Here is a 19,313-nt window from a genome sequence, read left to right as displayed (position 1 = left end):
TATAATTTTATAATATAGGTATTTAATTTTTTTATATCTTTATAAATGTATCTTCCGATTAAAATTCTGTATTATATATATAAAGTCAATCAAAATATAAAATATCTTTTACTATATTATTTGTATCTTTTTAAAATTAATTCTATAAAAATTCTTAGATTCTTGGATGCTTGTATCTTACTTACATTTTTTATGTATTCAAATGTCTTCACATTCTTAAAAATATCAATCTTTTTAATCAATTTTTTTCTATATTATATGTCTATATTAAAGAAAACGAGAGAGAGAGAGATGTTATATGTAAAACATCTTTTTTAAATATATTTGTGTATATTATTCGCTTTTAATTGTTGATTATTTTAACACAATATTATTAAATTCTTTTTTCAAAAAATTGTGTTGATATACGATTTAAAACCCTTTTTTCAAATTCATGAAACATTAAGTTGGAAGATGGAGCGTGACAAATGTTCGAGGAAAATTTGATCGAAATCGGAATAAAACATCGACTCTGACAGTCATCGATGCTAGGTTGAATGTGAATTTCCACATCGTGAACGGCAGAAATGCAAAGTTTGATCACAGAGACAATCTAACAAAGAGCGTTGCTTCGAAGTGCCATCTGAAATATTGATTTGCGCGTGATATCGCGAAGAAATTCGACATCTCTGTGCAGATCAAGGGAAATGATAATTGTGACAGCAACTACTTCATTGGAGAACCGTATTTTTTGAAATACAATATTTTATTTAAATTAACAGCGGGATTTTTTGATTTGCAATTATGCGAAATGCGTGAAAATATATTTATTATTACATATCTCACACGTAATATCATTCACACGCGCACATATACGTATACACTTGAAATAAAAATAGTTTGAAAAAATATTCTGTTTTATAATTAATAAATTCGTAAAGTAACGTAGCATATTTTTTTTTTTTGTAAAAAATGTAACGTGAGATAAAACTTATTATTTAAATTTTAATATATTTAATATAAAGTAATTTTTACTTCTATATACAGGATGTCCGGCATCGGTCATATCACCTCTCGTGTGCAGGTAGAGCTGAGTAGAAAAGTCCTCTATCATTTTGCAAGTTTCGCGATAATTGTCGAGTTATTAATTATTAAAAATGACCGTATTAGCACCGGCAAATGCAAGCGCGCGATAAGATACTCCCGCTCATTGTTGATAGGCGATCATTGTTGATAGGGGGCGCGTGAGGAATTGTTTACTTCAAGCGACCCGTGCGTAGCTATTGACAGGACTTATATGACCGATGCCGGATACCCTATATATATAAAATGTACATAATATGCGCGTATACACAACATCTAATATATATTTATATTTTGTATAAATCGAACAACAAACAAAACGTGACTAATGCCACGTGCAGGCATCATCTAACAATAATAAAAAATCTGTACTCAACAGATAGAGAAGCAAGAGAGGACACTCTTATGACACTCATTTTGTAATAAAATCATCTGTTACATCACTCGTTACCATTGCATGCGTATCTCTCTCTCTGACAAATCGCGCACGAAAAGTGGATTTTCCATTACACTCCGTCGCCCATTTTAATAAACTATGTCGAGTAATCAGTGTCAGTTCGCACTGTGCCATAAACGCGAAACGATTCGATATCGAATTATTAATCTTTCCATCCGTTAGTACAATTTCATCACGCAGTTTGATGTTCCATTAACAAATCGCATTTTTTTTTATTTCTTCAATATTACTGCAATGTATGATTGTATAATTCATTTTCAATATAGTAATAATTTTAGTATATGATAATGTAACAATATTACAATAGCACATATTTCCCCCCCCCCTCTCTCTCTCTCTCTCTCTCTCTAATTAATATATATACATTTCGCATATTTACTTTGTAAAAATAAGTCTTAATTAATATTAAAAGTTTCAATTATTCCTTTAAAAAATATGCGAAAATTTCATATTCATATTCATAAATGTATAGAATAAATAATTAAAATTAATATACTTTGTTACAAACGATATATATATATATATATATATATATATATATATATATATATATATATATCGGTACAATCGATTCTATTTACCCGCGCAATGTGCACGTTGTATGACGTGCGCAATGATAATGTTTTGGGATATGTTTAGAACAACACAAGTAGACATGAAACAGCGCGCTTCCGCATAACTCCAAGAAGGCGGGGCTGTAATAATCTATACGTACGAACCTTGACTTGCAAATTAGTTTATTATTTTCGCACTACGGGGATAACCGTATCGCCACCTCCCTTTAAGTGTACGACGAGGTAATGCGCCTGGCCTGCAGGCAAAGTACTGCTCTGTAATTGGACACCGCTAATGCATCCCGCCCTCGTTCGTCGAACGTGAATGGAATAAGGTGGTTACAAAGGAACGACGAGGAAATCGAAAGGAAGGAAAGGTGAGGAAGGATGTCACGTGCCGATGCGGTAAGCGTAGTTATTTAGTTTGATCGTGCAACCGATCTATTCTCTCTCCTCGTAGCTCGTATCTTCCATCTCGATTCGACCGTCGACGTTCCGTCGACGCTTCTGTTCAGCTTCCCGTTCAGCATCGCTCCCCCGGACTTTTTCAGCATCGTCCAGCCGTCGCTTTTACGCGGCTTCTCCGCCGCATAATGCACTCCGTTGCGTTTCCATTCGTATCCACGTCGACCACGTCGTTCTACGGTAACCATTTTCATTTTCCACGAGGTTTCCTTTTCCTCGCTTGTTCAACGCTCGCTTCTTTCATTCTACATTCTTCCATAAGGTGCACACTTTCACGACACGTCCGTCCTCATCCCTGCTCATTTCCCATTGCCCTTCCCATCTTCTCGACATGTATTTCCTATTTCCCAGAAGCTGAATTCTTCCCCATTCTTCGGCGTCTACTTTAACATAAAATACCGTTGGCCACTTCGAATCGCGGTGATGACCTGGATACGACTTATCGTTCGATGCTGTACGACGCTATAACATCCTACACTGTTTTGCCATACTTCGATTCAGAGCCCGCAGCTTCTGGGAGCTTTAGTTTCTCTCGCAGCTCGATGCTACCGAAGATGTTGAGCTTGAGATAGAATCGACGACTCTCGAACGTTTCAAGAACGTTCGCGAATGGTACCCGGCACGACCATATTTCGTTCTTGCGAAGGCGCGATAATCCGACCAAACCTTCATTTAGATGCGAAGAAGGTGCTCAACTCGTGCTCAAAGACAAAGAGAGAAGGTAAGAAGGCCAAAGAGAAGGACGGTAGCGATAGACAGGACCAAAGAAATTGAATCCATTATGCGGTAGATCCGACGATGAAACCCCGAAGGGGTTTATTTTATACCGTGCCAATGTTCTCTCGAAAGTTAAATGTTCTTTCGGGCTACGTTTCACTTCGATAACAAGAAACTCGATCGATTCATTCATTATATTAGTAATTCAACAAATAATTCAACGTCACATTGATTTCTTATTAAAAAGTGCCAAGTCTAGAAATAAAAAATTTTGATCCCATTCTATCTTACTTCATCATTTAAGAGAAGAATAATTGATCCACGTTAATATCATCAATTATATTTGCAACTTTATAAATCTTATAGAGTGTTATTTGTCAAATATTTTTATAGATCAGAAATTATTTGATTGACATTTATCCATATTTTAGAGTGAATCAAGTAGCTGATATTAGCGAGCTAAAAGATTTGACGGTAAATAGATTTATGACGCAGTGATAACCAGAGCTTCGTTTAGCAAAAGGTGAGACGAGTACGGATATAGAGAGGAATAGAAATTGAATATATTACGGCTGAAGCGTCGCTGTATAACACAGGATATCGTCTATCTTACTGATTTTCTTGGCAAACTTGTCCGCTCCTTAGACGATGCATTCATATCGCCTTTAAATTTCGCCTTAAAATATTACTGACTATACAATGTTTATTACTGAGAAATAAGCCAACCACAAATTTTATATAGATTCTTTGTTTCGCGCATAATTTTCATCTTTGTGTTGTTGTAATATGTGGTATATTAAGAGCATCTTAGCTTAAGAATTTTCGATATAAACTGTACTTGAAATCAACTTATACAATCGCACGTTCTTTCATAATTGTATATAAATTGTAGAAAGAAATGTTTGCAATTTTTTTAATTCAATGTTAATATTTAATATTTGCATATATAGATGTTGTAAATAATAGCAATATAAAAAACAAAAGTAAGACATTTTTTTAAGATAGAAAACTGCTTTGAAAATAACATTAACATATTTGAAATCAAATATCGATATTAAATATCGATAAACTGCAAAAATATGCGTTTGAAATTACAAATATCTTGCGATGTTAAAAATATTTTATATATATATATATATATATATATATTTAATCATTAATATTACAGATTAAATATAAATTCCGAAAAGTCTGGATGGATAGATATAAAATATTGTAAATAGCATAAAACATTCGTACAAATATTTTTATCGAGTCAGCAATATTTGATCAAAATAATATATATCCAGTTAACATGGAAAAAATATCTCCAATTTTTAAATATTCTATATCCAGATTCTTCAAAAATGAAGGAAAAAACCGTGAATGTTTTCTCATTGAAAGAATAATATTGAAAGAAAGACCAAATTTAAAACTTTTTAAATGGGAAAGAATTAAATCTAAACATGATGAACGTTTAAACTGGAGGTTAAAAAAGCGCTATTTTTATCTACTTAAAACATACAAACTACGCAATCCAAGTTACGGAGGGTATAAAGCAACTAAATGATATAAATCATCAAAATGATACAAATCTTAATAACTAATTTCAATTGTCTCCTGTTATACTATTTAAAAACTGATAAATTTAATTTTTTTCAAATATAGATTTTTTTATTTGATATTTATATTAAATAAAAGAATTTGTTTTTGAAAACAAAAATATTATTTTTATATTTATATAACATATATAGAATAGAAACAGCATTTATTGATCAGAAATATCTTGAATACGTAAAAAATTCAATTGTAGTGATTTATGAAAATTTTTTAAGAAAAAATTTTATCCTGAGATGCAAACACACACATACACACACACACACACACACACACAGACACACACACACACACACACACACACACACACAATACATACAAAATTAATTAATAATTAAAATGTATATATATTCTAATTACTATTAATTGTAATTGTGTGTGTGTATGTTTTAATTATCAATATTCACAACTATAAAATAATTAATAAGGAAGTAATATATGCTGTATAGCGATCATTTTTACATAATTCACCGTAAGCAGATGTCGTTACATTATCGTCCGTTATATCTCTACAGTGTCGTTAGCGTTTAGTCCCTGCGAAGCTTGCTCTCAAGAAAGAACGTAATTATAATGGTGACGACAAGAATGTATAATACGAAACTATGTTAATGCACTGTAAAACCTAATTATTAGCACAAACAAGCAAGAAAAGAGCACCCCAGGCTTTGTATTGGCTCTTATGAATTTCTTACGTTAAGATTATTTAATGAAAGGAATAAAGCGACGACACGAACGTCGTCGTTTGAAGGTCCAACGATGCAAAGCGGAACGAAGGCGAGGCAGGCAGTCTATTATGTACCGAGTCTAATAACAGCTTACCGGAGCTTACTAAAGCTTCCTGAGAGCTCCTGGAAGCGAAGTGATTGTTACAGATATCGAGCGTGGCAACAAAGAGGTAGGACCAATGGGATTTCAGAAAAAAAGAGTTCGCTCAAGAGCTTCTTCTTTTTCATAGTAATTTTTGCTATCGTTGAGCCTTTGTAATTGCGCAAGAATCTCGGAGATCTTTTCAAATTAATCGGCGCGAGTCGGAGAATCTATTAAAAAATGAATGTGAAGATAAGCTGCACTAATATTTGCGTAATTTCAATTTGCAAATGTTAAAGAGATATTTAATCAACTCCAACTCTATCTATAATGATACTACATAAATTGTTAACAAAAAGACGTTTCTTTAAAAAGTTAATCATTTTTTTTCAGAAAAGAAGAAAAGTAATATATCAAATAATAATGAAAACAGTTCATTTTATATTATAAAGTTCATTTTATAATTTAATATTCACATTATTTATGAAAATTTTATATATGTATTATGTATATGGATTGTTATAAATAATGTATAACAAAAGTGTTCTGCCATAGCTGAATCTCCTAAAAAAATTTTATAATAAAAAGAATAAGGCGTTTGTGATCGATTATTCTGGCGATTTAAAACACATCACTGTTTTTATAGGATCGCTTACATCAATTCAACAGATTTATTTAGCATCATCGACAATTCATTTTCACTCTCTTCCATTTTCCCTCGCTCCGTTCATTTAAATGTCTTTCTCTGAAAGGTAAGTTTTTTTTAACCTCATTCAGACGATATCTATCATTAAACGGAAGCGTAATTAGTCAGTATCCTACTAGTTATCCGATCCATGAAAATTGGACGGAAGTAGAACATTTTATTACGAGAATACTTTGACGAGAATGTCGATTAGTGCGTCATCGTTATCTTGAAGGGACTATCGATCCGATTCAAGGAGCAACAGAGAAAACTTAGGCGTCAAATGTCAACGAACGACAGTACTCGAGTTTCGCGAAGGACGATAATTCGTCGCGCAGCAATAATCGAGATCATTTGTCTTCTAAGAATCGCGAATAAAAAGGAAAGAATAATGGGCATCTACTGTCCCTTACCTTTCCGGATCCTCTTGAGTTGCATAGAAGAACACCGGCAGCGTGAATCCTGTACTCTTTGTCGAGTTGCTCGTGTTGTCCTTGAATTTTTCTGCGGGCAAAAAATTTAACGGAAAGATTAATTTCACAAAGTGTCTCATAAAAGCGAACGCAAGATATAAACTTTTTCTGAGCTGCTAAATTAAATATTATCATTATGAATAAAATTACAATAGAAAGCCAATAGCCAATAGCTGAAACGTGAACAATATATCGTAAGTGATAATCATCAAATTAAATTTGATAAAAATAAAACTGTCTTTACGTCGAGAAAATTTCGTCGCGTAAAAAAGTCCATCATCTTGGAGCATCATTTTCGTGTGAAACTACCGAAAGTGTAAGAGCAGTTTGGCTACTATCTTCAGATCCTCCTTGGCTAGGAGCCTAAGCCGCCATAACGAGAAGACGATGGCATCCTCACGACCCACTAGCACATTTTCTGGGAGACCTTTAGCCGGTGATTTACAAACTGAAAAAGTTTCTTGAGCGAAGCAACTTTGGCAATTACGAGAAAGCAAACTAAATCTTATAAATTAGGGTTCTTCCGCCTGCCTCCTCGCACGAGGAGGTGATTCCATGCACTCGCGTGCACTTGCACGTGATCGCAAGCACATGACGAACGAGCGCGTGAGCTCGAGCGCGTGAGTTCTCTCTCTATCCGGAAAATTCCCCGGAGTTTGAACCGGCACGGTAAAGTTCAGAAGGGAATTAATTGCGCGAGTGAGAGGTATCGTATGAGCTTTTTTGTCGATTAAGCTGGATTTTGAAAGCGGTTGCAGGACGCTTTAGCGCACGTTCTGCGACGGCGATAACATGCTAATCTTGCCTACAAAGACTTTACTAACGTCGTAGACTGTATATACGGAACTCTGCTCAAGAGAAATGAGGGGGGAGATTAATAAAATTGAATAATACTTTATTTTATTTTAGATATTTCAAAATATATTAAAGAGGAATGTCAAACATTTACGAATGTACACAAGATGTAGATTTATAGTAACAAATTTTTTTCACGTTCAATAAACAAATATTAAAGAAAATTCTATGAGTCAAAACTATATTGAACGCTAATTTTTATTATACGTAAAATAACCATTTTTTATTTAGTCGTTTTATATTGTTAGTCGCTCGTTTTGATATTTTTTAAAGAAATAAAGATTGTTTAGAAAACAATCAAAAACTTGAATAACTTGAAGACAAATAATTGAAATTGAATTATATGTGAACTATATGATGCAATTCGTTCTATTTTCGACGACTTTATCGTACGACGAACAGAACTTACCGGGAACATAATCTTTCGCTTAATATCTCTCAGAATATGCTAACACATTATACTGTAGTAATATTATATGTAGTAATATTTCATCGGATAAATTTACATAAGTGTTATGGAGATTTGCTTTTTGTCTAAACTTTCTCTTCAAAAGATTTTCCACACCACTAAAATCGATTTAAGACAAGGTTACGCACTTGATTTTCAGTGCAAAGTACCTAGAGTCTATGAAGTCTTTTTCCTTCGCGAAATTCCTATTTGTCTCAGCCAAGATCGTCGTAGCAGCCGTAGAATAATAAATATGTAAAAGCTTTCTTAATACTTAAGAAATGTCGCATATATTTACCACTTTTATTATATATATATATATATATATATATATATATATATATATAAAATATATATATATATATATATAAAATATATATATATATATATATAAAATTATATTTGGTTATATCTTAATTTCACGTTTTTAATTCGGTCCTCCGAATACTTGTCTCTTTAATCGTCTTGTACATTTTTGAATATTAAAAATTAGGATTATAAAATTTTGAGATATATCCATTATCTTATAAATTTATCAATGTCGCATAATCAAACGGCCGACTGTAAGAAAGCCGTGTACAAACAAGACACTAGAGATTGCAAACGCGAGGGTGGAGCTATTCAAACAACTTTGCATTTGTACGCGTGAAAAAAAAAAAAGTCTCGCGTTCCGCTGACCTGCTGCACTCTTCCTCAAAGCCTCCATTACTCTTTTCCGCCACATGTAATGCAAAAAGTGAAAAGAATTTAAAAAATTTTGCTCGTGCAAAATAAGGTTCCACTCCTGGAAACTGTGCCACACTCCCATTTCCGAGTCGATTCATTACGAAGTCAACGGAAAGTATTTACAGTAAATCACGTAATTGAACTTTACGCGACGATAAGATAATGCACAAGTTACGAAACTTTGTGATGCTGCGTACTATAAACTGAAAAGTTAGTTTAAACCTTGATATTAATGAGTTAAGCTTCGTTAGAACGTAATTTCGCTCGTTATGTTCGCTTGAGCATTATGCAGAGTATACTGAAGATAACGCGATGAAACATTTTCTGATGGGAGTAAAAAGTGCTGCGATAAAATTATTACTCCGTCACGAGACCGCCCTCGCTAAATCTTTTAGAAGTTAAGCTTTTGCGTTCCCATGGGAGTCGGTTCTAACATAAAGTTCGCGTTTATTCCACGTTTTAGTTGCCTCTTAGTAAATGTATTATTCGAAAGCCTCTACTACACAAATAATTACTTATCTTAGTATACATAAAATATGCAAGAATTTTCTTCAAAAAGAGAGACTTACTGTATAAATTTTTTAAAATCGGTCAAAATCGGTTAAAATAAATTTTTTTAAATTTATACAGTACTTGCGAATAAAAACAATAAAATCTCTGTTTAAAAAATTAAAGTTCAATCTAATTGAACATACAAAAGACACATGCTTGTATACATATTTTATATATATATATATATATATATATATATATATATATAATATTTTATGTATATGTATTTTTATAATTTAATAATTCCATTTATAAAAGACACACATTAGCAATATCTATATTTATATTACTAAAAGATTTTTTTAAAGGAAACTTACGATATAGCATGTAGCAATTCCTGTCGTTGCTTCTCCTTCACCTTTACACTTCCACCTTCTTCGAGGGCTACTTGCAATTCTCTTTGCAAGACTGCCAATTTACGGCGTTCACCTTCTAAGAGTAACGAAGTAACCTAAAACAAAATAAGGATTATTTGCTCCACGGGTTAGATGACGGTAATTAAATACATTTAATAAAATACATTTTGTGGCTTCTCAATATAACGTATTTCAAAATAAGGAACGAGAAAGGAATAAAATATTTAAAAGATAATTTTACATTTTAACACGATGTTTTATTTTGCTAATTTATATATCTAACAATAGATTGTTAGCTAGTTAGCTAGATGGACGATATATTTATCGTCTGCAAAAAAATAGAAAAGAAATGAAAAAAATCATTTTTTTAAAAAGCTATCTTCGCAAAATGTTAGGATCTCAAAATGTAAAAACGGATTATTTATTTAAAACTGCAAAAATCTCGATTTTGGACGTAGAAATTTGGTTCTGTTTTACGCGGCAGTTGATTACTTTGCGAAAGTACGATTATCTACAAAAAGAACTTTTTATGCTTTCTTCTATTACCCATATAATAGTTTCTTACTATAGTCGTAAAGGAAGAAACTGTTCCTTTTACCATCATACGAGAACGTGTCGTAGAAAAGAACGTAAAGAATATATCAACTGACGGCAATACAGTTCTGCCTTCAATAACCATATGTTGGTATATAGTTTTCTCTCTCAACTATCGACAGAATTCATTCGCAATATTTCAATAACATTCTTTTGTAAAAACAATCACATATTTAAAAATAGACTTAATAACGACCTTGCAATCAAAAATTTTTCCAAGCATCGTCAGTTTACTTTATTAGAGACAAGACTAAAAAATATATAGCTTATTAATCAATAAATTTTACAGTAAAAACTTTTCTCATATTTAAATACAAATTTACAAAAAAGATTACAAAAGTATATAAAAATATATTAAAAAATTAAAAATTTAATAGACAATAAAATAAAAGTTCGTGTACTGTTAATAAAAAAACATAACTGCTAGATCAAATTGTAATTCAATTTTACTTGTTTAATGTAACTTTCTTGTACTTTATTATACTTTCTATTAAAAACGTTTTAGCATCGATTGCCACCGTGAACGAAATTAATGGGCTAAAGGAGCAATGTTTTTTTTTTTTATAAATGGCTTGAAAGAGGTCACAGCGTAAAAGAGCCTCATGTTTTTATTTATATCTCGTAACGATTTCGGTTTCCCTGCTACGTCCACACGAGCGCGATAAGTACGTACGTATAATACGCACGTTTCACACAAGTCGCGCAAGTTCGATTTCACGCGCGCGACTGCAGCATGCGCGCGAACATCTCGTACGCAACGCGACACGCACGCACGCACGCACGCACGCACGCACGCGCATGTATATGTAAATCGTTCTCATAGGCATACTTGGCTGCGTACATACGTACGTACACGTACACGTATAAGCGCAGAGATACTTAAATAGATAAACGAGATATAGAGAGAGAGAGATACGATTTGCTTGCCGCTAAGACTCGCCCCTAGGATCGCTGCGCTCCACGGAGGTTTGCGCATACGAACCGTACTCCATAATTGGCCGAAAGTACTGGACTTCCTACGATTATATGAGTTATTATTGTTAGATTGCGCTAATTCCACCGAAGAAATGGAAGCTCGTTGTGAATGCGCTCGTGAATATGCGAATCGTACCGCTTCTCTGATTCACGCACCGCCGTCAACCGGTATCCCCATCCCCAAGATCATTAGGATAAAATCAAAAGATATCTTCGGGATGTTTCACATTCCTTATCCTTTCTCTCTTTATGCTACATGTGTGTGTGTGTATTTTATATTAACCTTTTTTTTTTTTAATTTTTAAATTAGAAACTGGGCAATAGGCGTGGGATAATTAATGAAATGCTAATCATTCTCAAGGATTATTTAAACACTATAGAAAGATAAAAGTTAAATAATTATCTGTTCGTAAAGTTATCTATTTTCATTGTGGTAATTAAGTAATTAATTAATCGTCAACAGCCAGATTACATCTTTATTTGAATATAACATATGTAAATGTACATACATATTTCTTATACATTTATCTTTAATTTTTATTTTTCCAGTATTTTTACTCTTATTCTGATTATACTAATTACTCTGTACGTCTTATACATTTATCTTTTAATATTCTTCCATTTATGTCCGTTTTAATAAATGAACATCGAGGAGACAAATTGTATTGAAAAAAAAAAACTCTATATATCCCTGCATTGCAGACATCTATGCGTGGATACCAGCAGCCGCAAAAGAATTAGAGGTATCCAACCCATTTTATGGTCGTTAAACGTTTGCACTCCGAGTTGGAATTTAAATTATATCGCGCCGCAACCGGTATATAAGTAAGTTCGATTCAAGCAGTATTTACATATAAGTTATGATGTACTTTTACGGGTGCAATAATGATTTAGAATTTATCTTAATTTGTATATAACGTAACGTTCGGCGATAAATCAAGAGAAACAGAAAAGGTGGAGCGCACAGTACAACAAATTTGCAATTTCTCCAAGCGAGTCAGTAAGCAAATATTTTGCTTGCTCTGCGATACAGTGTAGAACAGAACGGAAATTGCCACGCTCATGCATTATTATACGATTATAGAAGAATGTTCGATTTGCACGTTCGATTAGCATTTTTGTATTCGTTTTTTTATTGCTCTCACATGGAAAAAAGAAAATAATTTCTAGTGGAAAATACATCTCTTCTTTTAGCGTCTCTAACTCATGCGATATTGGTACAATAATTTGATAGAATAATTTTCAAATTTTTGTACTGTCGTGTAAAAGCCAGATAGAAAATGTAGAAAACTACTCACATGACACATAATAAAATTTCGTTGCGTTGTAAAAAGCGTTTGTATCGAGCCGAGTATGCGAGTATTGCATTATATGACGAGCCGCACGCGTACCGCGCCTTCGAAGAAAGAAATTCGAAAGAAACTTGTTTGTGTAGTGAAAATTTCATTCCACTCCGCATCTACGTGCCTGTTATAACTAAAAGTCTATTTCAACGCGCGCACAGATAGATGCGTCCGCTTCCCTTCCCTAGATATCTTTTGTTACTTCCAATTGTTCGACCGAGTGTCTCTAGAGGGAGGCTTCCTCAGAGGAATAGCTCTCAAAAGAGATATCTAAAACTCGGGCCTTCTCGCGAGAGATTTTTCCGAAATTCGAAAATCTTCGAGAAGCTTTCAGGCTGCTATCAGTCAAGAATCGCAGCGTGCAATTACGCAGCGTGTCGATTACGTTCACGCGATCGCCGGAAGTTTCCGAATACTAGCGCGACCGGAACGCGTGCAAGTGTTCGTTGCCAAAGCTTTGTTGCACTGCAGACCAGAGTATCTTAGTTCGAGCAAAGTTCAGCGATAAGTCAGCTTGAATTGCCAGTCTCGTGGTAGCACGAGTGTCAAATCGGACTTGGTCAGCGCAAACTTTTATTCACAAAGTTCAGCAGACTTGACTCGCTCGAAACGATACTTTAACAAGATTAAACTAAAACCATCACGTTCTCTCCTTCTTTTCCAAAATTACTATAAGGAATTATTTAGCTTATTTACTTAAACAATCTCTCGTGTCTTCTTTAATTGATATTGTATACGACATTGTATACGAGTATCGTTTATTATTTTGCTCGACGATATCGATCGTCTCTACACCGTTGTTAATTTTTATGCACTTTTTATCGCGAATTTTATCAAAAAATAAACTACATTTCCATTAAACTCTTCATTATATACAAATAGTACCGACGGATATGCCGCACCGCGTATATCGTAAAACGGATATACGACGGCACGTAGACTCGGCCGTTCTCTGTCGAAATAAAACTTTGCGCAACTTACGAGTACTGACTCCGCTTATTAAAGATCGCCGTGATATCATGTTGATTATGAGCGCACTATAAGCTATTATCCTGTCTATCGTAATCGCGCATCCTCGCCGATTACATGCAGATACCACATGCTGATGCCGAAGAAATGAAACGATCGCTTTTAGGCAAATACAGCCGCACATACAGCCGCACAACTGCGCGTAATTAAATTGTTATTAATATTTTATTGCAATAATTATATGCACAGATAAAAATCTGTAAAATGCCGATATCTTTGCATTACATAAAATATTTATGCATGCTTGTGCACGGCACAAAAGTTTTTACAGTAATGTTGAACCGTAACATTCTTGCATTCGCAGAAACGTTATCTAAATATAGATCATATTAAACTAAAAAGTCAGCACATATAAGATAACATAACGAGAAATAAGCTCTCTTCGTAACTTTTTATCTCAAAATTTACTTTTTTTAATTATTGAATCGCAGCATGCAACCTCATAATTACTTCAAGAATCCTTCGTGGTTTTATATAATTTCGAGTAATAAGTAACTCTATGTCACGACATGATTAGATTAGTGACACGCAAAATTCTTATGTCGAGACTGCAAAGAATATTCTTTTATAATTAGCTAGTACTTCTTAGAAAAAAGAGAGAGAAAGAAAAAAGTACATCATTTTATGCACATACAGATAAGATTCTACATTCTTTTATGCATGCAAGATTTTTCAATTGCGTATTTTAATTTTTTCAAAAGAAAATCCAAAAAAAAAATAAGTTATAATTAAAAACATAGTAAATTTTGCAAGTAAAGTTGTTGTAAAAGCAACAACTAAACTATTTATGGTATATAATGGACTCTTTTAACATCTAAATAACAACAACGTTTACGCTATTCCCGCACATACATTACACAAATTTATGTTTTATAATATATTTTATTACGCAAAATTGATTTTTGGAAATTATAACTGATATTGTTCTTAAAATAAATTAATTCAATCGGAACAAGTACGCCGATTTACTCAACAGTAAAACACTAGTCTTAATTTCATTTTTGATTAGCTTTTCGATCGAACGATCTTCTCAATCATGATTTTATTACGCCGGAACGTTGGACAAAGTGGCGGTTGAAATGAACAATATTATCCGTGATGAAGCAAATTAACAAGTCCATGGAGAAATCTAATATAGAGGAACGGCGAGAAACAAAATTTCTCTATCATTCATTTGTACTATCGTGGTTAAATAAATGTAATTCACGCGCAAAACAATATTGAGACTAATCAAGTAACATGTAACAATTAATGTCGCTAACACATATCTATAAAAATCGATAAAAAGAAATGTAATTGAAATACACGGCACGCTGGCAATTTAGATTTGTACATTTGTTTGTGACGAACCTCCAAAATAAAGCATTAAACAATCTTTACTGTATATACTTGTAAAAAGATCGATTAACGATTCAATCTATTGTACAAATTTTTATTGCAAGAACGTTATTTTAGTTATTATAGAAAAAAAAAATACAATTTACGAGGGAAGCGCACTTTGCTTTGTTAGTAACAAATTAGATTTTACGAGAGAATAAGCAAATATGTCTATTAATAATGAAAAAAAGTCTGTAGACTTAGAGAGAAAAAAGCGTATAAAAAAACGAAACACTTGCCTGTTCTTCGAAGAGCTCCGATCTTTACAATAATCCTTTGTGCTTAATGTAAAAGTGAAAACGATCTTGGATTCACGGACCGTAACTGAGTTCCACAATGATATACACATGCACAAAACTTACGAAATATGTCTGCTTTTTTTTTTTTATCTTATTTCTTTTTCTACTATTGCATGCTATTCTGATAAGTGTCACTTTGCGAGATAGACTCCGTACCTCGTGAGTTGTCAAACGAGTATCGATCAAGTGTGAATTATAGCGGTGAGAAACATTCTGGAAGTTGAGCAGCGTTCAATGTCCTCCGAGAGTTCAGTTTCAGATTTTATTTCGTTTCTTGCGTCATATGTGTATACCTTGCATCATATGTATCAATTTGTTGTGAGCGCATCGATCAATTAAGTTGACGTTTATTAAATGCTGGTAATGACGACGAACATCGTCGAGTAAACCATTGCGTAAATCATATCTTTGATTGTCATCAAATTACGTTAAAAACGTTAGTGACCTGTGTCGACGTGCGTTTGTTTTCGATAATTCACGAAATATCGTCGCATGACTGTCTTTACCCTGTAGTTATTGCGTCATTCGGTCATTATGATCGGGCAGGCTTCGTTAATTACTACATAATTATAGTTCCGCCTTTCTAATCCTATCTCCTATAAGCCTTGTTCATGCAACATTTTAAATCCTTGCCTCAATCCTCTTAAATAACATTTCTTCGTCGCATTCACAAGAAAACTTTTTATCATTTTACATTCTTTTAAATATCCTTATAATTAACTTATCATACTTCATGTTCTTCTTTTGCACGTACATTTTCGCTTATCTGTTACACTTAATGTTCTTACTAATATTTATAATTAAATATTCTTTACATTTCTAAATTATTAATTATTCTAACAAATTGTAAAAAAAAATTTGACAAGTGACTTGACGTGACTTATTTCATTTATCGTAAAAAAGTAAGATAAGTGTGAAAAGTGAGGTATAGGAAAACACATGATGATTAGAAAGCAGCCTTGTCAAGGCGCAAGCTCCCGAGGCCAGAGGTATTGACGGTCGACTGATCTGACTTTACAAGTAGGTATCTGTTATAGGATCCCCGTTCGCCAAGAAACGTATGGCGCGGAGAAAGGACTATAAGACAGACAGATTGATCGCCGCGACAGGGAGGAGAGTGCAACGAACGAACTTTCCTTGGCTGTTTCGGTTTCAGGTGGCTGACCGTTGTACCAGAACCGACACGCGTTTTCTGGGTCGGGCCTCTCACTGGCCTACACTATAATAGCATAGGCAAAAGTGACCATTGAAGTCAGAGCCAATCTACTTTCAGGTGAATGGACAGCTAATCCTGGATCAAATGTAGTCTCACCCTCGACAAGGAGATCGGCCGGAGATCATGCGCATTAAGTTACATTCGCTCTTCTCTCTTTCTCTCAATTGTTCCGACTTTCAAGGCCGCGCCGCATTAACAAATATATCTCGGAAATTATTTTAGTTATTATTAGTACGAAGCCGAAGTTGTATAATCTTTTATATAATGTTTCGGCTAAATGGGTAAATTGGATAAAGTTTCCCATGTGAATCTTACCTCTAATTGCACTCCGAAGAGATCTCTCGATCTTCCGGGTCTGGGAGCGTTCAATTCTTGCATCTCGGCTTCTCGTTCTACCAATCCCATTTCTTTAAGGCGGGCCTGAGGACAGATAACAAAATTTTGGATTTAATTGCTTTTTAATCTAAATTAAGTTTTTTAATCCTTATACAGATAGACTAATCGCGATAAATAAGTGTAATCGAAGGAGATCATATTCATTGAAATTTTATTCAAGCGTTAAAAAAACTTTGCAAAAATAGTATATATTAAAAATATACTAGACATTTTTGTAAATCATCGATTAGCAACGCTTTCTTCTTCAGTCAAAATAATTTTGTGGTATGAATTATAAATCCCAGCGCTCACAAAACTGTACAAGTAATAACGTTACGGTGACTGAATTTAATAAATATGATATTCTTTCTCTGTGATGTATTAAATCCGTTTCTAGTTTCTTCTGCTTTTATGAAACGGTTAAGCATTATAAAAATGATATATATCATAAAGTGATATATGTAGCGAAACTAAATCAAAAGTTTTCTCAGAGAAACTACACTAAAGTAAACCAACTATAACAGAGACAAACGAGTTTGATATATGAAGCATGCTACGGTAAAACATAAATCATTCGATAGAGAAAGATTCATAACAGTTACAAAACGTATTTAAACGTCTGCAAGCATACCGAATGCCAAAACAATCTAATTGTTATGAAAAGGTACTTAAAATAATTAAAACCATTAAGGCTAATTGCTAGCAGTATACCAATTAGTAGTGCGTTAGTAATGTCAAAAACTCTCGCTTATAAATATTGAAATATTTATCAATTACAAACACTTTATAAGACATTTTTTGATGGTATATACAATAATTTAATACAGCAGAGAGATATTTTGTAAAATTTGAAGTTGAGTTGAATTTGAGTTGAAAATTTATTTTGATAAATATTTATTTACAAATTATTACAAATTTAAATATTAAAGTGCATTAGAATTATATTAGAAAAGTTATTATTAAATTTATGGTTGTATAATGACGCATTTAATTATTATTATATCATAAGAGTGGATTAAGCTAATTAGTATTATGAGATTTTCATTTTCTCATTTTCACCAAGCACATAAATTCAATTCAGAAAGATTACGCTCTTCCTCTCATTTCACACATGACACTTTCGCATAAGCGCCTCGTTGGCATTTAAAACAATTACGATGCGGGGTCATTACCGCGGCGCCGGGAATACCGCGACGTCGTCGTCGTCGTGCCGTCGTCAAAGCGTGCGAATCACGGCGTATTGTCTGCCGATCCGACACCGAGAAAACAATAAGGCCAAGAGCAAAGTGCCGCGAGAAAAAAAAAACCGACTATATGTCGGATGTGATACCGGCAAAATTTTTCGCGACGTGAATCACTCAGTGTTTAAATGTCCAAAACGTTCGCGGATCGTTGGCGGCAAATGATTTCGAATAGCGCTGAGAAAGCGAATCGTGTCGATTTCTCGTGTGTGTGTGTATGTGTGTAAAGTTGGCGTCTCATTTCGCGGAAACTCACAAATTATTGAGAGTTTTGACTTCCTTTCGAATAGTTCTAGAGTTCCTGATAAATTAAACAAACAGTTCTGCTCATTAAAGCGAAAAAAATCGGTTCGGACAAAGTGAGACGCCAGGTCTCACGCCGCGTCTCACTTTCTCCGATAAATAAGTTCCGATGTCCGCCGATGCAAGCTTTTGAAAGATTTAGATAGTTCTACAAGAGTTCTGTAAAGAGTTTCTGTCAAATTAAAGCAAAAAAAATTTTTATTTAAACATAAATACAGAGTAATTATTAATGTAATAACAGATCGAGCTAAACTACAAACACACAACTCGGAGTTCTTAAAATTAAAAATTATACTTTTCGTATAGTTCTCAACAATGGAGAAGCATTTTCTAAAGAGTCCCGGGCAATTGCGATAACGTACAATTGTCAAATAAATAAAATATCACCCGAGCGTCACGTACTTAGATACAGACAGGTATGAGACGCTGGCCGCTATTTCTGGAGTTCTGGCTTAAAAATTATACTTTTCATATAGTTCTCAACAGAGGGAGGAGTGGGATAGGAAAAGGAATAACGTATCAGCAAGATACGTCTGCAACGACGATGCGTCTGGGTAAACGCGCGCGAACAATGCACGATGCGCGGTGCGTACGTCCTCGTACCGTTATCTCGCTCGCCACGAAATTATCCGCTAATTATTTATATAATTAATCGTAGACTCGCGGGCGTGCGCGCGATGCTCTGACACTCTACGACAGGAGCGTCGTCGTAGAGTGCCGCCTCCGCCGCGGGTGAGGGGGTGGCAGTCTATCGTCTATCGCGTTACATCGGTTGTTAACGCCATAACGACCGTCGTTGGGCGCCGAA

The 19,313-nt window shown here is 33.9% G+C and overlaps 1 protein-coding gene across 2 annotated transcripts in view; it reads right to left on the bottom strand.

Moving 5' to 3' along the window:
* LOC105426236 (uncharacterized) overlaps positions 1-19,313 on the bottom strand; it is a 99,511-nt gene that overhangs the window by 44,688 nt on the left and 35,510 nt on the right. The window contains exons 2-5 of one of the 2 annotated variants that reach the window (XM_011637374.3): positions 16,902-17,006; positions 9,715-9,848; positions 6,757-6,847; positions 6,131-6,403 (exon numbers count right to left, since the gene is read on the bottom strand). In XM_011637374.3, the coding sequence (XP_011635676.1) occupies positions 6,386-6,403; positions 6,757-6,847; positions 9,715-9,848; positions 16,902-16,991 (333 nt within the window). In that variant the 5' untranslated portion in view covers positions 16,992-17,006 and the 3' untranslated portion in view covers positions 6,131-6,385. Of the gene's footprint in view, positions 1-6,130; positions 6,404-6,756; positions 6,848-9,714; positions 9,849-16,901; positions 17,007-19,313 lie in introns of those variants that run through there. The other variant, XM_089084215.1, reaches the window with a different exon arrangement.

Source organism: Pogonomyrmex barbatus, unplaced genomic scaffold, assembly GCF_055798465.1.
Source record: "Pogonomyrmex barbatus isolate J1 unplaced genomic scaffold, ASM5579846v1 scaffold8, whole genome shotgun sequence".
Taxonomy (NCBI): Eukaryota; Metazoa; Arthropoda; class Insecta; order Hymenoptera; family Formicidae; genus Pogonomyrmex; species Pogonomyrmex barbatus.
The sequence above is the reverse complement of the archived record's forward strand: the minus strand, read 5'-3'. Positions and strand labels throughout refer to the sequence as shown.